At 34.7% G+C, this 26,420-nt stretch overlaps 1 protein-coding gene across 1 annotated transcript in view; it reads right to left on the reverse strand.

The window, feature by feature from the left end:
- LOC111064266 (unconventional myosin-Va) overlaps positions 1-26,420 on the reverse strand; it is a 124,409-nt gene that overhangs the window by 16,153 nt on the left and 81,836 nt on the right. The window contains 7 exon segments of the mRNA XM_039441412.1: positions 8,374-8,454; positions 8,456-8,509; positions 11,754-11,990; positions 13,904-14,152; positions 16,721-16,821; positions 21,268-21,444; positions 23,907-23,979. Of these exon segments, the coding sequence (XP_039297346.1) occupies positions 8,374-8,454; positions 8,456-8,509; positions 11,754-11,990; positions 13,904-14,152; positions 16,721-16,821; positions 21,268-21,444; positions 23,907-23,979 (972 nt within the window).

Consider the following 26,420-nt stretch of genomic DNA (forward strand, 5'->3'; position numbering starts at 1 on the left):
ACAATCGAACGAAAACTTGGAATAGTGAAATAATACATCATTTCAAAGAGAACTTAATTCTCTATAAACTTACGATAATCATCAGTTTTTATGTTGCATTGTCTCGGTAACTGTTGGGAATATCACAAAATTCTACTGAACAAAAAATGTAGAGAATTTATCAAGCTCTATTTACTTACACAGAGAATCGGCAACGCTGTTTCCCTATCTTTCTTCACTACCATCGTAGCGAAGACCACACCATAGGAAAATAGCAACGTCGCAAATAATAAGTCAACAGTCAGGAGAGAATTAATTACAGGAGTGAACCGTCAAAAATATCTGGCCCTGCTGAGATTCGAACTCGGGCCAATGGTTTACGATCCAGCGTCTAAACCACTAACTAGACCACGGCTCCACCACAGAACAAAACAGTTCAAATCGAAGGACCCCCTCCTACGTATGTATAGTCGAGGCTTTTCGCGGTTCATTGCTGTTTAAACTACCCGGCTCGCATAGCACCGTAGCAGTTGATAAAGTGAGGTCTTCGTTATAATGCTAGTGGAGAAAGATAAGAGAACAGCGTTGCCGAATTCCTGCCATGTCACGTCTTCTCTAGAATATAGGTTGCCGATTTTCTGCTTTGCCACTGCCTACTATAAAGGATAGCTGATAGTGGTATATCTGATGCAATATTAAATGTTCATTCTTGTTAAAAATGATAGATTATAATATTTATTTGTCAAGAAACTGTATTTTTCATTGAATGAATAATAAATTCCTATACACCTTCCCTGGAGTCGGCAAGGGACCTGGTTATTTACAACCCTTCCCCCCCCGCTGACGACGTAATTGTTGAGCCCAAATTATGAAAGTGGTATCACATGATAGCTGAAGACTTGTTTCATCGATTTCCATCACATTCTCCTGGAATACTCCTTCCCTGGGAGCGGCAAGGGACCTGGTTTAATACACCCCCCTCCGGCCTTTAACGTTTTTCCTCCGCCGACAGCGTAATTATTGAGCCCAAATTATGGAAACGGTATGGAATGGAAGCCTAAAATCTTCTCTGTCGAATGGCACCTTCATCTTCAAGATCGGTAATGGTCGCGGATATGGTTCGGCTGACCGTGAAACTATCCCGCCAATATATAAATTCTTATAAATCCCATTTCCCGTTGAGCCCAAATTCTGAAACTTGGATATTCTGGAAGCCCAAATTACGCCCTAAATATTGGCATATGTTTCAAAATTTGGGATCGATATGTTGGGGCCAGCTTCACGCCGGTTGTTAAAAACGTGTATTAATTCACATTCAAGTCTTTAGCAAACGCATGTAAACAGCAGCTGACAGACGTCTGCAGAGGTCCACAGAAATACGGGAAGAGACTTCCTCGCCAGGTGTTTGAATTTTGAAACACATACAGACGTCCATGGTTGAAGATTGTAGGAAGCAAAAGATGTAGATTCAAAACCAGAGAAAGCCTTCATTAAAGTGTTTAATGGAATCACCGCGAAGGACCTTTAATAGGACCCTAAATCACGATGATTCTCCAAAAAAATTATTTGCGGTTAATGTATTGTTGTATTTACTTCAATAGCACTCAGTAGAAAAGCAGGTTCCTATACAAACACTACTCAAAACTCAGGCGAGAGGCAGCGCAATAAAAGTCTGTTATAAGTAACAAATGCAACGCCAATTGCATTGAAATTGTTGTAGTGAGCTCTCAACACATCAAAAATGGTTTAGTGATAGTAAACATCGATAAATATCTACAAAAAATTGATATATAAGCATTTTTAAAAGTGCTCTTACGGAAATTTGAGTAGGAAAAAGCTTAATGTAGTTGTAAATGGTTCCGCTAGATGGGGCTGGCAGTAAAAATGATACAAAACTACTTGATACTGTATCAACTTCAAAGAATCGCAGAGAAATGAAACAAAAGGTTGTTCAGTACTCCTTAGACCAGTTATAGAATAGACACGGCCTATTGTATATTCCTACTGAAAGTCGATGAAGCCAACATCTACTGCCAAATCCACCCATCTTGACATCACAACAGTGACGTCACGCATCTTATAGAAATAATAATTACATTGTTGTTAAACATAGCTTGTTTTCCATAGCAGATTGTTATTTATTTATTTAATTATTATTTATGAAAATGGTAATCTCCTGCGCAGCATATAATTGCACTGAAATTTTTAGGAAAAAAGTGGAATATCTTTTCATGCGTAAGTTGAAATTTATACACATAAATATTGTAAGTTGTAACTGTAATATTATCCTTGGTTATGATGTAAGTGAACTCATTGCAGCATGACAATAAATTAGTTTTGTAGGCTACCGTACCTTATTTTTTTCAAAACACATTATAATTTTGAAGCCGATATCACATAACACAATATAACTTAACCTATATCGTTTTTGCCCGTAGCAAGAAATAACCTAAAAACACCATGAATCTGAAATAGACACAATCTGAAAGTTTTCTATACGATGCGTGACGTCACTGTTGTGACGTCAAGATGGGTGGATTTGGCAGTAGATGTTGGCTTCAGAGGCTAGACTTCCCAGCGTGTCTATTCTATAACTGGTCTAAGCAGTACTCTGTGACTGAATGAAATAAAGGAGAAGAAAAAGAAGAAGAAGAAGAAGAGGAAAAAGAAGAAGAAGAAGCTTAACGCCTAACCAGTATCTGTGTATTCCTTTTTTGTGTTGTTGTCTTTTGCATAAGCTTTGAAAAATCCTGTGATTTGATGAATAAGATCTTACAAATAGTTCTCTGTAGAATACTAGAAATAAAAAGTCTCAGAGATTAATACTCAACGTGTGTAATCTCTATTAAAACATGTAGGATAGAGTGAATTCCAATCAACAAACTATTAAATATTATAACTGATTTATGTCATCTGTTTTGCATAACATCTGGTTTCTGGTATACTACATCTTCCCCCTTTCTTCTTAAGTTCAATCTGCATATCGCAGTTGATCTGCGTGGCATCTTTCATCGTTTCCTCAACATTCACTAGGTATGAGTATGGTCCATTTACTTTAACGATTTTTCCTTTTTTGTAGCCTTTCCTGATCTGTCTAGTACCCATACGCCATCGCCCTCTCCGAACACCTTTGCGTTGACTCTCGGCTTGCTGTTCCCTTGTCTAACTAACTCTTCGTCTACTCTGTCGTTAACATCTGGTAGTAATAGATCTATTTTGCAGCGTAACTCGCGACCGAACATCATAAAGCAGGTGTTTTCCCGTTGCTCTCTTTGGGGATGTTCTATGAGCGAATAAAAATTTATTAGTTTTTCTTGTAAGGTGCCAGTACTTCCTTTTGAAATTCCCATACGTTCTTTGAACGTTCGTACACAACGCTCCGCCAATCCATTGCTTTTTGGGTGATATGGGGTGATACGTGCATGTTTTATGTTCAGTTCTTTGCAGAAATTTTGGAATTCATACGAAGTCAGTTGAGGACCGTTGTCACTTACAATTATTCTTGGGTAGCCAAATTTAGAAAATAGATCTTGTAATATATTGATCGTGGATTTTGTTGTGGTTGTTGACATGGGTATTACTTCGAGCCATTTCGATCTAGCATCTACAACGACTAACCACATTTTCCCTAAAAATGGTCCTGCGAAATCTATGTGGATTCTAGACCACACTTCTGTTGGAAGAGTCCATGAGAAAAGTGGCATCTCAACATCTCTGTTTCTGTTTTCTTGACATGCGGTGCAGTGTTTTACATGTTCCTCTAAATCTTTGTCCAGTCCAGGCCACCATACTTGGAATTGTGTTTTTCCTTTCATTGCTACAATTCCTGGATGACCTTCATGAAGAATTTGTAGTACTTTTGTTCTTAATCTTGTGGGTATGACTAAACGACCCGACCAGAGGAGTATGCTATTTTCAAATGATAGTTCTTCTCGTTTATTGTAATATGGTAGTAGTTCTTTGTTTACATTTGTATCTGTTGTCCAACCACTTCGGAGATAAGTGTTGTGTCATGTTTTGTTGTTTCTTGTAAGCTCTTTGTTGATAATGGTATATCTTGAAATCGAAGGTGGAAAAGATGTGCTCTATTGTTTTCCCCTAACTTTTCGTTTTTTGACTTCAATACATTTTCCAAAGGAAACTTGATAGCATATCCGCCGTTGCATTATCTGCACCTCTGTGATAATTTATTGAGTAGTCGTATGAGCTCAAAATTAAAGCCCATCTAGCAATACGGTTGGAAACAACTTTTGGAATAGAGTCATTTTCACCGAAAACTTTCACTAAAGCTTTATGATCAGTACGAATCTCAAAGTGTCTGCCATAGAGGAACTGTTCAAAACGTGTTACTCCGAAAATTAAACCTAATGCTTCTTTTTCGATCACACTGTATTGTTTTTCAGCTTTGTCAAGTCGTCTTGATGCGAACAAAATTGGCCTTTTAGTACCATCAGTATATCTGTGAAAAAAAGCTGCACCTAATCCGACTTCACTTGCGTCTGTGGCAAGAATTAGAGGAATTGATTCATCATAATGAGCTAAAGTATCTGATGTTGTTAATAAATGTCTCAATTTTGTAGCGATTTGTTCATATTTTTATCCCAGTGCCAATTTGCTCCTTTTTGAAGTAATTTGTGTAACGGAACGCACAGTGATTGTAAATGTGGAACAAATTTACTGTAGTAGTTGATTGATCCCAAGAAGGATCTTAGTTCTTTGACATTTTTCGGTGATGGCATATCTTCTACGGCTTTGATGTGTTCAGTTGTGGGGTGTATACCTGTTTGATCTATTCTGTGTCCCAAAGTTTACTGATTCCTCAAACCATTTACATTTTGTGGTTTGTACTCGAAGTCCATTGTTTTCAAAACGTTTTAACACTTCCCTGACTCTGTTAATGTGTTCTTCTCTTGTGGGAGCTGTTATTATTACATCGTCTAAAAGACATGCAACGCCTTCCAAGCCAGCCAAGATTTGATCCATTTTACACTGAAAAGCTGCTGTTGCTATTTTTATCCCAAAAGAAGGCGTGAATATCTGAAAAATCCTTTATGAGTAGAAATAGTGAGATACTTTTGTACAGAAGTATCAACTTCCATTGTAGATATGCATCCTTCAAATCAATAATTGTGAATTCTTTCCCTCCTGTAAGTTTTGAAGTGATTTCTTCAAACCTAGGTAGGGGATAGTTGTCTGGACTTATAAACTTGTTTATGGTGGTTTTAAAATCAGCACATATCCGGACTGCTCCTGTAGGTTTCACCACAATAACTATTGGTGAGGACCATGTGATAGGTTCTTCACTTGTGTTTACAGGTGATAGTACATTACTGTCTACTAAACGTTTAGTTCCATTTCTACTGCTTTTCTTAAGGAAAACGGAACTGGACGTGGTTTTGCAACTATTGGTATGGCATTTTTGACATGTGGAAAAGTACCTTGCAGTTCTTTATTGTTCCCAGATTTGGATTGAAAACATCAGAAAAATCTGTGATTATTTTATTTACCAAAACTGAGTTCTTTTTTTGTGGAGAGCTTATCGTTTTTTTACTGAGCATATTTCAGCACCGGGAGGTAAGGGTAGATTGAATTTGAGGACCCAATTAAGTCCAAACAAAGGTATGTCATCTTTCTTTATAACAATTACTGGTAATTTCCTGGAGTCACCAAAAGCATTGACATTTATATGTGTTTCTCCAAGTGTTTCAATGTCAATCCCTGTGTATGCCGTGAGGTTTCTTGTTGGTTTTAAAATGGGACTTCCAATTTTTTTCCATAATTTCTCGTTAATAACGCTGTAAGCGGCACCTGGATCATACAGCATTTTCACTGTGTTGTTGTTGTTGAGTTTAACGTTCACCATTACTTTACAGCCTTTTTCCAGAGTTCTTATATGTTCAATATCGGAAAGTGACAGGTTGTCATCTTCTATTGATAAATTTTCGCGGACCTGATTTATCTGTTTGTCTTTTACAATTGTAGCGTTCCCTACTTTTAGACATGCTCTAGCAAAATGGTTCTTACCTCCGCAAGCTTTACAAAATTTGTTATTTGCAGTGCACATGACACCATCAGAATGTCGCCGGTTTCCACAACGGAGACAATGTGTATTTTTGTTCAATTTTAGAGTCGATTTCTTTTCATATTTTTCGTTGTACTTTTGAGGGTTAGATTCCATTGCCTGATGTTTATCAGAAATTTTTACTCTATTCAAATTTGTAGAACTGTTTTTAATTTCTTGCTGTTGAAGGTTAACGGTTTCTAGCAATTTTGCTGATTCTACTATTTTTGTAAAAGTTGTTTGTGTTGATGCATGCATTCTCAATAACTCAAGTTGCCAACTATCGTTGTTGATGCCTAATATGAACTGATCTCTTAAACGTTCATCCAGGTTATCACCAAAATTACAATTTCCTGCGAGAAACCTTAAATCTAGTTCAAATTGAGTTATGGTCTCACCTTCATTCCGGAATCGTCGAGAAAAACAACTCTCTGGGATAGAGGTGCTTGTGGTTTCGTGTAGTATTTGTTTAAGACTTCTATCGCATCATTAAATCCAATGTTGTTTATGGGGGTCGGATGCATAGAATCGAAAACTATCTTGAATGGTTGCGGTCCCAGATTCTCAAGTAGTAAGTCTCGTTTTTTTTCTTCGTTTTTGATGTTTCCATTTCGTAGGAAAATCTTGAACCTTTCGTGCCAATATATCCAATCTTCGGTTGTTCCGTCGAATGGTTGACATTTGCTGTGATTTTTATTTACCGACTGCGCCATGTAGAATATTAGAAATAAATAAGTCTCGAAGAATGATACTCAACGTGTGTAATCTCTATTAAAACATGTAGGATAGAGTGAATTCCAATCAACAAACTATTAAATATTATAACTGATTTATGTCATCTGTTTTGCATAACATCTGGTTTCTGGTATACTACATTCTCAATATTCTTTATAATAAGATAATAATATTATATGCTATTATTCAATATATATTATCAACTAGCAGGTAACCCGTGCTTCTCAAGGGTCTATTTTAAAACTTGACGTAATGAAATCCAGAAGAATTGAAAATAGGCCTATAAGAATCCTCGGTTGATTAAGAATTTATAAGCAGCATTTCAAGTAAATCAGTCCAGTAGTTCAGACGTGATGATGCGTCAAACATAATTTCCCTATCCTCTACACGTCTTTAAGCCAGTTCTTTCCTCTATTATAGTATATAAGATGATAGATAGATAGATATATCATCCATTTATCTACCATCTTCTATAGCCTACTATAATAAAGGAAATGAATGAGAATATATTTTGAAAGGTTTGAGATATCGATGTGCGGTTTTCACCATACCTTTTCTCTGGAAATCCTGTATCGGAATCATGTAACATATGACCACCTTTCAATTAAAAAAAGAAGTTGGATTCAAAAATGGCGGAAAAAATTTGGCTGCGACGGAAAACCTGTTTTTATCAATCGAAAAGGATCCCCAATCATACCTATCTTCTAATTTCCCTTTCAAGAGAAATGTTCTGCTGCTTCCTTACAACAACTGAAAGCATGACAAATAATTGAAAACTTGACAAACTGAAAACTTGATGTAATCAAATATTGAAGAATTTAAAATAGGTTTATAACCATCCTCGGTTAAGCAAGAATCTATATGCAAAATTTCAAGTTAATCAGTCCAGTAGTTCAGACGTGATGATGCGTCAAACATAATTTTCCAATACTACTTTACACCTGTATACGTGTATAATCCAGTTCTTTCCTTTATTATAGTATAGAAGATAATAGATGGATGGATAATCATTGTTATTTTACTAAAAGATAGAATAAGTTGAATAGTTTCCCTTTCAGAGGGACCCTTTCCCTTTCCATTTCCCTTTCATTTCACCTTAACATTTCATCTCTCAATAATCTACACATAACATAAAGGCCCGGTTGCACAACAGCCGGTTAAATTTTAACCGTGATTAATTTCACCAGAACCAATCACAGAAGGCGTACTTGAAAAGACGGCTTCTCTGATTGGTTCTCGTGGAATTACTCTCGGTTAAAGTTTAAAATTACGTGAAAATGTTTCAATTATCAGTGATTTGAGTGAAATATTTTGTTTCCTATCCAGTTTCTTAACCTTCAAAATTCAAAATTCTTAGTTTTAGTTGTTTTTGAGTGGAAAAGAACTAAATTTCAGAAAAGTGGAACCATAACCTCATTTCGGACTTTTAAATTATCTAAATTAGGGAGAGAAATAGTACAAGGAGTATCCTTAGTTTTTCTCTCCCATTCAGTGCTTCTTGTAAAAATTATAATAATAATAAAATAAATAATAAACCGGATGTTGTGCAACCGGCACAAAAAGTTTGAATGTGGAACAATTGCAGTGAAAAAACGTACCTGGAGTTTTTGATCTCTGGCCCATTCCTCAAGGTGAGAGATGTTATATCTTATCTGCATTCCTTTGGACCAATGACACAAAATCTTTCCGAAGCAGCAGGTTATTGAGACAGCTTGCACATATGAAGTAGAATAACTGAAAAGCATAAGAATACAGCATAAAAACCAACACATGACACATTCATCCAGCATGAAAGGTGCATTAATGTTTATATAGAATTTTTGTTTTCGATTAAATATCGGTGATATCATTCTGAAAAAAACATGTATGAATTCATGTGGACATTGCAATTTTTGGGCTAAAGTACACGTCCAGTGCCAACATACCTGTCATCAAATTTTTGGTTGGGATCGATTTAGTATGTTATTTTGAGCACAAAATCACAAAAATTAAACGACGCTCACTATTGTTTTTAAAATAAACTAAGTTCAAAGTAGCAGAACTTTACATGCATTTAACCTATAAGTAGCTAAGGTTAGGAAAAGCTGTAGGTTAGGAAAAGCTTTAGGTTAGGAAAAGCTTTATGTTAGGAAAGTTTGGGTTAGGAAAACTCAGATTAGGAATATCATAATTTGATGATTTCAATAATCAAAATGGCTGCTACTCATAGGTTAAATGCATGTAAAATTGTGCTACTTTGAACTTAGTTTATTTTAAAAACAATAGTGAGCGCCGTTTAATTTTTGTGATTTTGTGCTCAAGATAGCATACTAAATCGATCCCAACAAAAAATGTGATAATAGGTATGTTGCCACTGGACGTGAACTTACACCAATTTTTGTACAATTATTTTCTAGCTATTTTTTATTAATACAATTACAAATCATATAGCGATGACTGGGAGAGAGCAAAAACCCAAAACTGCTCTTCTCCCAATTTTTTCAAACATCAACATTTTTTACAGTAACATTTCCAAAAGATAAGTTAAACTTTCAAAAATTTTCTCCCAATTTTTTCAAACAGTAACATTTTCAACAGTAATATTTCCAAAAGATAAGTTGAACTTTCAAGAATTAAATTTTATCATAAGATCGATTTAAAGTGCGCAATAAATCACCCTGAAGTTACAACATGGTCAGTTTGATTGAAAAAAGACAGTGGAATGATATTTTGAAGAGCTTTTTCCTGATCTCTTTCATGTTATGACATTTTTGTGTACTCCATAATTTGGTGCACAAACAAGTTTACTGGAAGGGATTATTAACTTTACACTAGGGGCCGGTTTCCGAGCTCGGGATTTAGCTAAGTTCCAGACTTTAACTGGCTTTAAACTCTGGAGTCAGAAAATTGGCTTTCCGAGTCAGAGCGTTAACGTAGTTGAGGACTTAACACTTAAATAGACTCTGGAGTTTAGAGATCATGTTAGACCCTGGAGTTTATAATTTCGCTTTCTGAGTGAAGGTCTTATAAGTCCAGGACTTAAATTAGATTCTCGCCTCTTCCCGAGTCAAGGTTTTATTAAAAATCGTTAAGTCCAGGACTTGAAACAGCGTGATTTTAAACCCTCGACTGGGGTAGGGTTTAAATTCAAGTTCTAGACTTAACTGAGCAAACACAATTCAGTTATTGTTTTGGAGTAGATAAAAAGCCAAATAGATATCATGGAATACCTAAATTATTTGGATTAGTCCATCTAAATTCATAATTTATAGTTTGCAAGTTCATTTTGGAATAAAATTGTATCAGAAATATGCGTAAAAAACTAACCTCATTTTACGACTGTGACATAACCTAAAAATGTTCAAGGAAAATAATACAAGGATTGCCTTGGAATGGCCATCATCACATCTCCCAATGTGAATATTATTAATCAATGGCATATTCTACATAATAATATAACAATAATAAATTATTATTCCAGTTTTTTTTTCAAAACATACAAAAATTTGTATTCCAAAATCAATGATAAATAATAGCATAACAAAAAATGAAATCCTTATTATTTATTCATATTTCAAAAGGTTAGGTTTTGCTTGAATTTATAGATCTACACAATACAAAGAAATCGAAACGTATTTTCACAAAATAATTGTCACAAAAATGTTTGGAGAGCATTTGAATAATCCCGCTGCAATCAGCTGTTTTGCTATAGGCCTGATGCCAACAATACAACAGCAAAATATTGAGAATTTCCCTCATGTTTACTGCCTTAAAGTCCTGGACTCAAATAAGTCGAGAACTCAATAGACCCCGGAGTTTAGAACATAAACCCGTGACTCAGAAAGTTGATTTAAACCCGAGAGCTTATTTCAGTCCTGGACTCTGTAAGTCCAGAACTTATAGATACCGAGCTCGGAAACCGGCCCTAGGAGTCCTGACAGAGTCCTAGATATATAATTTAAGCCGTCGCGATAGTTGAATGTAAGTTTTGTAATTAGTGGATATTCAGCGTAATGCATGCAATTTGAGCAATTGAAGGTAATTGAGAGCTAGAAACAGCAAAGCCCAGAACTGGAATTCTCATTAGACAGTCATTAAATCTCATTAGAAAGTCAGTAAAAGGCATTGATCAAATTGAAGGCTAAGAAAGGAAGGATGCCATTTGCTCAGATTTGAACGAATCATAAGGTAAGGCACACACCAGTTAGTCAAGACAAGACAAGACATGATCAGACAAGTTTAGTCACAATACTTCACATTGTTGCTTATGACGCAACTCATACTGATTAGTCACTGCAATTAGACATGTCTTCATAAGCAACTATGTGAAGTATTGTGACTAAACGTGACTAGTCTTGTCTTGAATAACCGGTTTAAGCCCAGCCTTAGTGTTAATCATCTAGTACAAATTAAAAACGTAGCTTACTTGTCTGAATACTTGAGTTCATAACTAAAAATGTAGCTTCTTACTTGTCTGAATACTTGAGTTCAGAATTAAAAATGTAGCTTACTTGTCTGCAGACATGAATTCATAATTGAAAATGTAGCTTACTAGTCTGAAGAATTGAGTTCAGAATTAAAAATGTAGCTTACTTGTATGCAAACATGAACTCATAATTAAAAATGTAGCTTACTTGTCTGAAGAGTTGAGTTCATAATTAAAAATGTAGCTTACTTGTCTGAAGACTTGAGTTCATAATTAAAAATGTAGCTTACTTGTCTGAAGACTTGAGTTCATAATTAAAAATGTAGCTTACTTGTCTGAAGACTTGAGTTCAGAATTGAAAGGTAGCTTACTTGTCTGAAGACTTGAGTTCATAATTAAAAATGTAGCTTACTTGTCTGAAGACTTGAGTTCATAATTAAAAGGTAGCTTACTTGTCTTAAGAATGAGTTCAGAATTAAAAAGGTAGCTTACTTGTCTGAATACTCGAGTTCAGAATTAAAAATGTAGCTTACTTGTCTGAAGACTTAAGTTCATAATTGAAAGTTAGCTTACTTGTCTGAAGACTTGAGTTCTAATGTCGGCATCAACATCGTGGAACACAAGTGTTCTGTGGAGCGTGGTCAGCTCTTGCAGTAGCGTATCCAGTGACGTCATAGACCTCTGTGATGCGTCACCCACAGACTGTGCTCTGGCCTTCTTCTCATGAGGGTACCCTGCTATTGCTTCGTGCTCCAGGATTGCAGTGATTGCCTTCTGCTGTATCCTTTCTTCTACTAGCACTATGATTCCCTTTAAAAACATATAAAATTTAGGTGAGTCAAAATTCAGTAAATTATGATTCATTCATATTAATAAATCGAATCTTTTGGATACAAAAGAAATTATAGGATACCGAATTTCTATCAATAATTAATTCTAATGTAGAAGTTTCAGGTTCTTAAGATGCATACGGTGGGCTGTCCACTGGAACCGATTTCGTCCGAACTAGCATCGGCCGAAAACTACCGAACTCGTCCGAACGATCCCCCAACAAAGAAAGCTATAGATGCTCGTCCATTGCAACAGGTTCATACGTCCGTGCACGGCCGATCAAGTTTTCTATCCGAATTGAATGGGATTTTCCAGCTGTATCCAGCCGAAGTGGAGCTGAGACAACATCATCCTAACCTCAAAATTGTTTCACAGTCTTGTCTGTTTTTGTCTTTTGAACTTGTTCTGTTTTATAAATCTTCTTTTATTATCTTTGAGAGTAAACACACACAGAAGAATGACTTTCCCTACTAATTAGCTTGCCACTTCACTTTCTGGCAACCAGCCAACAACTGAACTAGACTGACAAAAACGGTTCCAATGGACGACCGTGTTCGGCCGAATTAACGACCGGCAGATTCGTTTGATCCAACGGCCGAACGGATCGGTTGAATACGGTTCCAGTGGACGGCTACCCTACAGTTCATTTAGAATCTGTTGCTTTTCACCTTTTTTTTAGTTCATTTTTTTAGCTTTAGCTAAAGCTATATTATCAATTCCACATAATTTGATTAAGACAAACTGAAACGAATTTTGATTATGAATCAAAGTTTATTTCCCTTTCATTTATAATATGGCAAATAAGTATTAACATCTAGGAAGAAGAATAAGAGCAAAGAGAGCATTTATTTATTTGTGCTTACTCAGCCAGCTGTGGGTGAGCACCCAGCCAGTGCGAGGCATTGGTAGAGGGGAGAAATCATTTTCTCCTTATTCAGTTGCCAGCAAGCAGCCCTACGTTTAACAACTACTCCACGATGTGATTATTCACTTCAAGCTTCTTTCTTTCTATTTTGTTAAGTGATTTTGGATTTTTCGACATATGAAGATATTTGTATATAAGCTATACTCAAACCCGCTATTCAAGCGGTCCATGTTTGTGGCAAACTAATTTACTACTGACTATGGAAGAATGATCCTTGTTAATGCCAAATCAATCCACAATTATGAATAGGAGACAAGGGATTCCAAGTGCATCATACGAGGAACAGGTTAAAACGGATATGGAGGATAGGAAATAATTGCCAAGCTGTGTTTTCTTTTAAGCAATTATGGAACATCTTTACCAAATTCTCTGTGACGTAACTCGGTACCGAGGTAATGTGACGATCAAATTATATTTTCCGGCATTGAGATTCATGAAAGACTTAAACAAATAATGGGCCCATCATCAATTTAGAATAAGGATATTGTCATGTATATGGAGTTTTGGTGATCCTTTTTTTATAATGAATTTCTAAACATTCATTGTGTTTGATTGAATTTTTCCTGAATTCATTCCATTAGATGAGAATACCGAATAATTAGTAATAGGGTTTCCTTAATACTGATTATCAATAATTTATAAATTATTTCTATATTTTTAGAAAATCGTTGTCTTTACAAAATTTTTTTTTAATTCAAAATTTCTTTTCAAAACCCATACGACAGCGATTTCAAAACTTAAGTTTCAATGCACTTAAGGCATCACGATCAGTGGTATTTTTTGGCTAGACTGACCAAATTAGACAGTTTCACCATATAGTATAAATTGTTTTAGAGTACACTCCACCTCCTGAATTTTGCTCTGATTTTAATGTAGAACTTGCACCAAGTTTAGGAGTTTTTTCAGCAATTTGGTTTGTGGATAGGCTACATGAACCATAAATAATCAGAGTAGTAGACTATTTTACCTGATAGATCCAGACAGCTAATTCAAAAATGACTCTTCTGAATTCAGAAAGATCGAAGTTTCTGAAGCACTGTTCATTCTGGGTGAGCGAATTCTCTCCCCTGGTCGCTGCGTCACCACTATATTGCTTCATAACGTGCAGAAGGCGTACAGAATTTGATAGCCACAAAACCATCGTTTCAAAATCGTTCTGCCGCTTTTTGATAACCGATTTTATAGCTTTTATGAAATAGCTCAGTAACGATTTCACCTGTAAAATGAGTTTCAATTAACTATTTTATACAAACTTTACTGAACGAAAAACAAACATCTGATAACATAGATACATTCAAGTCACTACAAGAATTGGAGAGCATAATTTATTGTAACATTGTAAGTTAGGTTTTTGGATTCAACATGCATGATTCATTCACTCAGATTAAATCGATGTAATTATTAACCTTCCAGCAGTCGCGCTGTTGTAAAAGTACTACAGTGTCAGTTATTTTGCTGCACAGAACTATTGAATGGGGTGGTGTCAGTGAATGAGTCACCTATGCATTCCAAAACTTTCTCCCCATCACTCCACTGAGTTGCAGTATCAACCAAACAATGGTTCAGTCTTTAGGTGCCATTTAGTCGCCACAGTGCATAAGATAGGGAAAGACTGTATACGGGGACTGTAAACGAACCAATAACACAGAATTGATGGCTTTGCTTGATGTACCTTATTGGGCTATGAAATGGTAATCATCCAAATGTTCATAGGCGTAAAATAATCCAAGAAGATGGAAAAAGTAATTATACAATTAATTAATATGTTTTGACAGTAAACAGAGTACATAACACTTGGAAAATTGGATGTTGTAAAAAATACAACACGCGACTGCTCGTGTGATTGAGTAGGGGCGACTACCGGAAGGTTAATATACATTGAGTGGTTTTAAAGAATATGACACAAGATTTCTTAATCGTTTGCCAAAATAATCTCAATGTTGATGAAATTGAATATTTTTAAAGTTATATACAATGAATTACCTTGTTAGAAATGTCCATATAATAGAGAGTAATTGTTGGATTTGTGATTTCATATATTTATAATTATGTTTTGTTTATATTGTTACCATATTTTTTTATGAAATGATTTTGTATGTTATACATTCTATTAATGTTTTGTAAGAATAAAATGAATTTTACTTTGAATTGAAAAAAATTAGGTATAATTATCATAAATCAGCATTCACGATTCAATAAAAACGTTTTGATGAGAATCAACTAATTATTTTATTCATACGATTACCATAGTATCATGATTATGATTGGAAGAGAAAAACAGTTAACGTGTTCACCCAAAACAGTTATTCTCCTAAATGTTGATAAAATATAACATTGCTCAAAAAATAGGTTATGTCTGTGTTCACTTCAAGATCTTAAGACCCATCATAATTTTCCAATAGGTTTTTTAGTTTATGTTGTTTTAGATAAGTGAAATCATAACCTTATTGTTTAGGAAACTTTTTATCAATCAAAATTTGGGTGATAGACAGTTTTCGGTTCAGTCTGTTATTTATTTGAAAATATACATATTTGAGGGCACCAGGAACTTAATCCCATTATTACCCTCATAACGCACATTGAGCATACAATTTGAAAAACAATACACGAGAATAAAAATAAAATAACTAATATACTAAGGTAATAATTGAGTTTCAGGAAAAAACTGAAAACAAGATACAAACAAAATAGTAGAAAACCTTGCAGATATGAAACTTATAGTAGCAGATAAAATAAAAAGTATGTAACTAATACTGAAGAATTCAAGAAAAAAAAAAGAATCTTCTTCCGATCAAATATTATTGTATAATATAATGATTTGTGGCTCTTTTAATAAGTAAATAAATGGAGGAAATGAATAGGCCTAAATGAATAATATGAATACTAGAGATTTCAAATGAATGTACTCGTATTAGAATAAGACAATGAAATGCAATTAACATTACAGTTGTGTTGAGTGTGATGTGGTACTTTTCCATAATAAAAACACACATTGAAATTGTCAACCGATTTTATTGAAGTGATTGACAATTTTAAATTCTGTTCTTAAATTACAATTAGTTGAATTACACTCAACACTCACTGCAAAATTGGAAGGAATTGAGTTAGTTATTCAGGAAAATTGAAGCCAAAACATATTCCCAACTTACTTTTATTACGGCCGTTAATTGAATAGCACATTTACTCAAAAATTTACTGGTTATTGGGGAAAAAATTCAAGCCTTTCAACCTACAATAAATTACTATTGTATAGACAAATTCTTCGGCCTGTGTGGTTGTTTGGCATCCAGCTGTGGGGCTGTGCAAGGAAAAATAGCATGAACACCATCCAGAAATTCCAGAACAAGGTATTGGGGGATGCTCCATATTTTGTCAGAGACTTGGGCCTCCACAGGGACCTGCAGTTGGAAGCAGTCGATGTGATGATCACAAAGGCTGCCAAAAACCATGAAGAGACTCTCAATAATCATCAGAAAATCCAAGCTCTACACCTCATTGACAACTCTACTACATTCAGGAGACTGAAAAGGAAGAAGCCTACAGATCTCGTGTAGTTGTAGCATAGTGTTAGTGAGTTATACTGAAAGTAACAGTGCATGGGCATTGCTCACTTAGACTGTGAAGGAGTGATATACCCCTTTAGTGTCAAACTTTAACCAATTAATTCAAGCTAGAATTGAACTCTTCATTAACCAAAGTGTTAGATTGCAGTCAAATAACAAGAAAAAAAATACAATAGCACAATCGATTAAAATTATTACTACTGTAAGCTCTTTAAAGTTACCTCTTCGTCATCATTGATGAAATCAGTATGCCTGATGCACATGAAAAGTATGTACGCCGGTAATCCTGGTAGAAGTGTGAGAGCAACATTTGGCTTCAAATCTGAAAAATATTTCATTTATGAAAATAACAGCAACATAGAAGCAAGTGATCTGATTTTCAAATAGTGGAATAGGACATGGTTCTTTGCCGCGACACTACACATTAACATCACACCTCCAAATGGGCACCTGCTTTTCGCATATCCCGTGAGGTGTGACACACGAGCACTGCCAAGTCGGTAGCCGAGTATCACAGGGGATTCACAGGGGATATCATGCATTATTATTCTCTGATTAAGTCAAATCTAGACGTTTTGTATTGTGACTTTGAAATTTTGTACATGACGTTGACTATGCATTGTTGAAAATGTCCTTTTCAATAAAGCAATTTCTATTGCAGTGGAACCACCCGAATCGACCGTGCACCTCGGCCAGGGCATTGTGAAGTTCCTGCGGACAGTAGGCCTGGTCGGGGCCCGGACGTCTCCTCTAACTCATCTACAGGCAAGGACAAATAATCGTGGTTTCCAATTGTATACGTCTCCAAGGTGGGCGCTTGCACGTCCACCACACAGGCGCCGAAAACGTTAATTGCCGATGTTAATAATATATGTTATGATACTTTTTTCTCTTGTTAACAATTACCTACTTCACTTTGACGTGTTTCGTACATATTCAAATTGAATAGAGCATTGGGATTATATCGTTAAGTTATAGGAGCATTTTGAAATATAACGGCATTTGAAGCATAATATTGAAGTATTATTCAATCATTCATTCAATTATTTTTTCCTACAGTTACGTTGAAAAGTGGCCATTGCTGCACTGATTACAGAACGCAAAGAATCACTTTTCCGCTCTAGTGCGGGAAAAATTTTTCTGCACTCCAGATTTGCAACATGGCAACGCAAAATACTTAGTAGGTTATATGGAGCAACAGTGCACCAAAGTGAAAATGAAGTTGGTAACAGTGACTACTGTGGCTGCTATAGTGAGCAGAGGTGCAACGAAGCACAACGCGCTAATTATTATTCATTATATATTATAACCAAGGACAACGAGGACTTTAGGATTTTAGGATTAAGGTTTTTATCAATAATAAAATTACACAGAAAAACATTTGATGCATTTCAGGCAATTTTACCCATAATTACCCACTTTTCATATTCAATGGTAACTGTAGGAAAAACTTAATGTGAAATACGTGCGCAAAGTTCCTCTGCTGCACTCAAGAAACCATTCGAAACCAAGTAAACGTTTCTTTCGGTGCAGCAAACTGTCACTTTGCGCACTAGTTGCACAAATAACTATTTCCAATGCTATATTTAATTTGAAAAGGTACAAAACACGTCAAAGTGAAGTGATTGTTAACACGAGAAAAATTATCCTGAATAGCCGAAATACCTGATATATAATACCTGAATAGCCGAAACACCTGATAAATAATACCTGAATAGCCGAAATCTCTTGCTGAATTCAAGTAAGTCTATTGTAGTCCCCTTTTCAACAAGGCAGAACAGGAGTGAATTGTGTCCAAGAGTAGCTATGAATAACACCCTTTTAGATTGTAAATATCAAACTAAATTTCTTGATCTGCTGATAGATAGCAACCTTTCGTGGGATAATCATGTTGCCAATGTTGTGAAAAAATAACTCCCCAGGTCTATTTGCATTGCGTCAAATGTCCAGTTTATGTAGTATACAAATATTAAAATCAATATAGCACTCAGTAGTACATGCACATCTATCATATGATATATATATATATATATATATATATATATATATATTATATATATATATATATATATATATGGTAGTATACGGCATATTTTTCATTTTTTTTTTCATTTTATTTATTGTATAAACTATAATCATAATATGATATTGGAGGAAAAACTAGGCTGAGCCTGTACTATTTCTCTCCAAAAATTTTGATAAAATGTTAATGTTGTCCAAAAGATAAGGTTATGGTAATCACACACTGCTTTTTATATTATCTCTAATTTGTCACTATTTTGTTATTTATCTCTCAAGTGTTCTAGAACAGCGATCAGCTTCAATCTTCTTTGAAACAGTCTAAATAATCGCATTACAGTGAACTGCTAGCAGAAAAGAGTTGGCTGTGTGTGACGAGCTCATACTGTAATGGCTTGCTTGATACATACGGTAGTACAAATAAAAGTAACCTTGATAAAATTCTAAAACAGCGAAAACGAGCAATAAGAATTATGCTGAACCCCAATAGAACTGATTCTGTAAAATTAGCTTTCTCAGGACTGGGAATTTTCACAATATATGGACAGTACATATATGATGTTATAGTCTTTTTCAAAAAAATTGGTGACACAAACTTGATAAATAACACTCACGGTTATAATAGTGGTCGTATAATAGAGAGGCACAGATTAGATCTTTTTACGAAAATAACCATATAAATAGTTCTAAATAGTGTGTTTGTCTTTTCGGTCTCAAAATTTTATAGTTTTTTAAAGTTTGGGATTTTCTAATTAATTGTGATTGATTTAATTCAATTTTCAAGTATTTTTCAATTCAAAAATTATTTTTGTGTGTTTTGAATTGTAAATTGAGTGTCTAATAGAAGAATGTTAAGTGACACATAACCTAGCTAAATTTGGACTGTTATATAAATTAGAATTGGAACCGTTTTGTGCTTATAAGCCTGTGGTACTTTTCTGTAAGTTGTGTAATTCTGAATGATTAAATAAATAATAAATAATAAATATACAGAGGTGAGAAGTGTTTTGTAAAGCTACCAAGCAGTCTCCAAATATTAGAAGATCAAAGAATCTAAGGGAATATCTGGTCAACTTGTCGCTGTATTCTTTTCAAGAGTTTAACATTGATTTTTGACAAAACGTTTTTGTCTATACTAGGCTAGCCTAGTTATTATATTATATATATATATATATATATATATATATATATATATATTTAATTTATTGACACTGTTCTAATAATGTATTCCTTACATCTGATGAATAAAGACTATTTCTATTCTATTCTATTCTATCATAATGCTAAAATTCTAGCGTCACACAACTTACCATAGTTTCAAGCCCTTAACGGTTCCAATTATAATTTATACAACAGTCCACATGTAGTCCTATGTTATATGTCACTTTCACATTTTTGTATTACACACTCCAATTTACATTCCAATACAAACAAAAAACACAGATTTCAAATTTTAAAATATTTTTACAATGAATTAAACAGTTGCCGGGGGTATTGTATAGCTCTGAAGTGTGGGGGTTGTCATGCATGGAGCCAGTGGAAAAAATCCAGTGTCAATTTTTCAAGAGCTTGCTATTTCTTTATAAGGGTACTCCTGACTGGGTGATTCGCATCGAGACAGGTAACCTTAAAATGGTTAATATAGTTTTTCGAAAAGCTCTGAATTGGTTAATACGACTATTAGAAATGCCAGTCAATAGATACCCAAGAAAATGCTATGAAATTATGAGACAAGAATTAGCTCATAGTAGTGTCACAGACACAAAACTCAAATACAACTGGTTATATCAAGTAAGGAGTCAATTCCATTATGCCTCAGCGAGCAACCGGTGGACCGATCACGGGATAGAACTGAATACTCTAAAAACGTTTTATACTTATTTGGTAGATAAGCATAGCGAGAACTTATTCAATTTAGATGTTAGCAGGGCCCTTGATTCTCATTCATTACCCAGGTACACATTTTTAAACCCAAATTTTCTAATAGGTGAACAACTGAATTTCAAGTTGGCTTTTTCAAAAATCCACTGTGTTTCCCAACTGAGACTAGCCAGTGACACATGCTTTTACTTGTTTCTTGAGGGGAAGGGTACTTGGATTAACTGCAGGGAGCTCTGTCCAATCTGCAATCTTAGAACCGACGAAACGGTACAACATTTCTTACTGATATGCCCCATGTATAATGACGCAAGAAAACGTTACATTGGCAAACTTATTAGAAATATTGTAATGGATTCAGATAAAGTTATGGTTCTTTTGTCAAATTTAACTGTTGTAAAAATGAATAATTTATATAATTTTTGTGTAGAAGCTGTTAGAATTAGGTCATTAATTCTAAGTACCACAGGCTAAACCGACACTTGGACTCAATTTCGAAATAATAATAGCCTAATTATATGAGTCAAACTAATATGTTTTTTTGTCAAACGAATACTATGTACTCAACTCTTTGTATATAGGGCATGACATGGCCCTGATTACAAATAAATTCTATTCTATCCTATTCTATTCTATTCTATTCTATTCTATTCTATTCTATTCTATCTATTCTATTCTATTCTATTCTATTCTATTCTATTCTATTCTATTCTATTCTATTCTATTCTATTCTATTCTATTCTATTCTATTCTATCTATTCTATTCTATTCTATTCTATTCTATTCTACGATGAATTAAATCAATTAACAACTATTAATACAAAATTTGAAGAAAATAATTTTCCTAGAATTGAAATAGTAGGCTACTTACTAGTGACCAGCCGACGTATGATGATAGGCTCATCTCCTCTTTTGAACTCAAACATGCCCAAATATTCTCTCTTTGAGTCCATTTTACGAACTACAGGCACTATGCTGTTGAGATCGTTTGCGTTCGATGTGGTTCCTCCTATCACGCCTGTCTCCATCTTATTGATATTTTCGGAAACTGGAAAAATAATAGACAATTTTACAATCCGCCGGTTGTAACTGCGTTTTATATCATCTATCATTTTTTTATATACACTGTGATTCAATAGTTATTTGTGCAACTAGTGCGCAAAGTGACAGTTTGCTGCACCGAAAGAAACGTTTACGCCCGAGCCGTAGGCGAGGGCGGAATGGCTTCTTGAGTGCAGCAAACGAACTTTGCGCACGTATTTCACATTAAATTTTTCCTACAGTTACCATTGAATATGAAAAGTGGGTAATTATGGGTAAAATTGCCTAAAATCCATCAAATAACTTAGTAGTGTTTGAATGGCGAGGCGGCTGTGTGGTGTGTGCTGTGGTGGCACTGTGCTGTTGCTGTCCTCGTTATAATAATATATAATAGTAATAATTAGCGCGTTGTGCTTCGTTGCACCTCTGCTCACTATAGCAGCCACAGCAGTCACTGTTACCAACTTCATTTTGATTTTGCTGCACTGTTGCTCCATATAACCTACTAAGTATTTTGCGTTGCCATGTTGCAAATCTGGAGTACAGAAAAATTTTTCCCGCACTAGAGCGGAAAAGTGATTCTTTGCGTTCTGTAATCAGTGCAGCAATGGCCACTTTTCAACGTAACTGTAGGAAAAAAGAATACCACAACTTTGAAAATTAATAACTCTGCAAAGAATAAACGGAGAGTGGAGCACTGTCATCGATTCGAGGAAGCTCTAATTTTTTTTTTCAAAAAAAAAATCAAAATCATTTATTTGCCAATTATAAAGATAACAATAATGAATAAAACAAATACTTCATACTTATACAGAATAAAAATAAAATTTAATTGGCGTTGCCAGCAAAACCTAAGTTTGTGTGCTAGCAAAGAGTACCAAAAGATTTCATTTAAGATTTCATTTTTTTTAGTTCCTTATTTGGAGTACCACCCCATTTGCACTCATCTGTCCGTGCCTATTTGAATGAAAACTATCCGAGGCAATGGATCGGCCGCCAAGCAGCTCGAGACAGAGCACTTCATCACTGGCCTCCAAGAAGCCCTGACCTTACACCCTGCGATTTTTTTCCATGGTGGTATGTTAAAGATAAAGTGTATCGACCTCCTCTACCAGCTAACATTGAGGAGCTCAAACAAGAAATAACATCAGCTATACAAACTGTTACGCCCAATATGCTACTGAGGGTGTGCAACGAGTTCGAGTATCGTATTGATATCACTCGAGTGTCTGGAGGGGGTCACATTGAACATTTGTGAACTTGTTTTCTAGTGGGGAAAAACTTATTTAAATACTCTTCATTTTGATTTATAACCCAAGTTTCTATTATGCTTCCTTGATTGAATACAGATTTTCAAAGTTGTGGTATTCTTTTTGAATCACGGTGTATTTCATACATAATTATAATATGAAGCTGGTGTCGCACACAACAATGACAGTGAACAGTGAAAATATAATTCCCATAAGTTCTAATGGAACATATTTTTATTTTCCAGTCACTTGATAATGGCATCATATAGCTGAAACATGTTGTCACTAGATAATTTTAAAAAGGGTACTCAGATTTCTATTTTTATTTATGTTCTAATGGAATTATTCATTCTCGCACGGCTGGGCTGAATGGGAATAGTCCAATTAGGACTCATGGATTTTTGAGCAACTCTAATTGGCAATAACAGATTAAACTTCTTGTTCACTTGTTTTTTAAAAAATTAAAAATTTAATGGGTTCAATCATAGAGAAACAATAGCTTGAGTAGATATCCCATGGTATAGGGCGTTTATGTCGCAACTTTTACTGTTATCTCAAGCTGATAGTCTACGTATTTCTTTCCTAAAAAGGTGTGTGACGCTGGTAGTCTCTCATATTATGCCGTTCATAAACACTTACCCGGCCAAAACAGAAAAATCTTCAATAATCGATAGTAATTGACTTGAGATAACAGTAAAAGTTGCGACATAAACGCCCTATACCATGGGATATCTACTTACGCTATTGTTTCTCTATGGTTTTAGTTAGGACCTGTTGGATGAATAATAATAACATTGAATTTAGTGGTCGATCAAGAGAGGTCCTACCAACAATGGGCTACTCAATGCTAATTAACAAACTCATTTTTGTTTAATTGAACATTAATACTAGTATCCTTTAAATAAGAAGACTAAGAAATCGTCAAAAACCACAGATTTATTTCAATAAATATGTGGTTTTTGGCAATTTCTTAGTCTTTTTATTTAATATGAATAATTACCACAATATCAACTTCTCAACTACACAATAAGTACTAGTATCTTTACTAATGTTTGTGGCGTGAATATTGATGTTGTGGAACTTACAGCTGATAATGTGTAAGCACACCCGAAAGCATGCTCCTGTTCAAATAATAATTTTTATTAAAATAAAGTGGATAATATGACAAAATTTCAAGTCTCTTCAATTAATACTAGTTTTAAATTAAATATTATCTTACCTCCTCTACCTTTCAACATTTTTCTCAACCTGCGATTCTCCTCAGATAACCTCTCTTTCTGTTCATGCAAGTCCTGTAAAATAAAAAATAAATGTTAGAGGAAATAGTTATTTGTGCAACTAGTGCGCAAAGTGTCAGTTTGCTGCACCGAAAGAAACGTTACGTTTAAAATTAAGTCGTTAAGGTTAGTTCTGTTCACTTGGTTTATTGAGTGCAGCAGAGGAACTTTGCGCACGTATTTCACATTAAGTTTTTCCTACAGTTACCATTGAATATGAAAAGTGGGTAATTATGAGTAAAATTGCCTGAAATGCATCAAATGTTTTTCTGTGTAATTTTATTATTGATAAAAACCTTAATCCTAAAATCCTAAAGTCCTCGTTGTCCTTGGTTATAATATATAATGAATAATAATTAGCGCGTTGTGCTTCGTTGCACCTCTGCTCACTATAGCAGCCACAGCAGTCACTGTTACCAACTTCATTTTGATTTTGCTGCACTGTTGCTCCATATAACCTACTAACTATTTTGCGTTGCCATGTTGCAAATCTGGAGTGCAGAAAAATTTTTCCCGCACTAGAGCGGAAAAGTGATTCTTTGCGTTCTGTAATCAGTGCAGCAATGGCCACTTTTCAACGTAACTGTAGGAAAACATATTTTCAGCATGGAATCAAACATAGGAAGTGTCGACCAAGGCTCGACTCACACTTACGCGACTCAGGTCGTTAAGGTTAGTTCTGTTCACTTGACAACATTCTTTACCTACTATTCTCAATTTGTAGTGAAAACAGTTACTCGACCAAGTAAGTAGAGTAGAGTTAGGTCAATAGAGTTAGGCTCAACTCACACTTACGCGACTCAGGTCGAGAAGAGACTCGACTCTATTCGAGAGCATGTGTTTCTAAATGATGACACTCAGACCAGTCGATTCTAGTCTCCGCGACGTCACCATTTGGAAACACATGCTCTCCACTAGAGTCGAGTCTCTTCTCGACCTGAGTCGCGTAAATGTGAGTGGAGCCTAAGAACAACTGTGGTAGCAGTGAAATGTACGGAATATATCCTTGATCTAAATCAAAAATTAACAGGAAAAGTAGTGTTACTAGATAAACTAGTAATATAGCAAAAACAATTTTAAATGCTAAACGTTTTGAAGCAATTCTCACTTTTAAAATAGTACTTTTTCAAGAGAAAGTACTGTACAATGTATTTTAGTATACAAAATATTTTATAATCTATTTCTAGAATCTGTGGACTCAAAAACTTATTAGAAGATGAAGGTTCTAGGTTTCAGTTAAGTTTGACTTAGTTTTAGCCGGGAAGAATAGCATTTGTTTAAAAGGTAAAAGTTGTCATAAGTTAATAATTCAACAGTATAACAATCAATAGTATGAGAAATATAGAAATATACAATATATAATTATTTCAACTTCCCACTTCCCACCGCAAACAAAGAACTTATGAGTTTTTATATAGTTTCTAGAACAAATTTGGCTCATATTCTATCATATTGTAAATAAGTGTATAAGCCAGAATATATTGTAATTAACACGAATAAAGAACTCTAATATAATTATAGAATATGTCGTACGTTCAACAAATGGAGGATACATGGAACATTAAATAATTCTCATAGAATGCTGAATTAAGTGAATTGAGTAATTAAGTATGTGGTTTATCGTCCTTAAATAATAACAGGAACATTTGAATACGCCATAAAACATTAGTGGGAATGGCAAAAATGATTTTATTCAAACTAATGTAAAGTTCAAGACTTGCCATTTGAGAATTATTAATAACACCTATCACTTTTTGAAAATTACTTCTTCAAGATGACTTCCTCCTGCACGAATACACTCTTGAAATCTGTGTTGAGATTCCTGGATGATAGCTGCAGCATTTCAGCTGGGATATTGTTAATTTCATTTTAAATTGTCTGTTACAATACAACCACAGTTATTGGTCAAGTTGTGAAAACGTTTGATTTGAGATAGCTCCACAAACAGAAAATCGCAGGTGGACAGATCATGGGATGAGGAAACGCAGATATTGCAGTGATCAATGAGATCAACACAGATCAACACAGATCAACACAGATCAACATGAGATCAACACAGATTTCAAGAGTGTATTTGTTCAGGAGGAACGATTACTTGAAGAAGTAATTGTCGAAAAGTGATAGATGTTACTAATAATTCTCAAATGGCAAGTCAATTAATTTGAAAATTTGAATAATTTTGAGTAAATCTTAAGGTGCATACAGATTTACGCGCCGCGAACATGAGCGATTCACTTTTAATCAGCTGATGCCAAGCTTTTTATATCTGTATCTTACCGTTTCTGTAAAAATACAGATATAGTCAGCTGATTAAAAGTGAATTGCTCATGTTCGCGGCGCGTATATCTGTACGCACCTTATTTCTAATTCAACCAATCAATTTATGAATGAAAAAAAATTATTTGGAATAATGAATAAATTAATAATATTCAAGATGTGTAATTTAATGAGTTCTC

Source organism: Nilaparvata lugens, chromosome X (assembly GCF_014356525.2).
Source record: "Nilaparvata lugens isolate BPH chromosome X, ASM1435652v1, whole genome shotgun sequence".
Taxonomy (NCBI): Eukaryota; Metazoa; Arthropoda; class Insecta; order Hemiptera; family Delphacidae; genus Nilaparvata; species Nilaparvata lugens.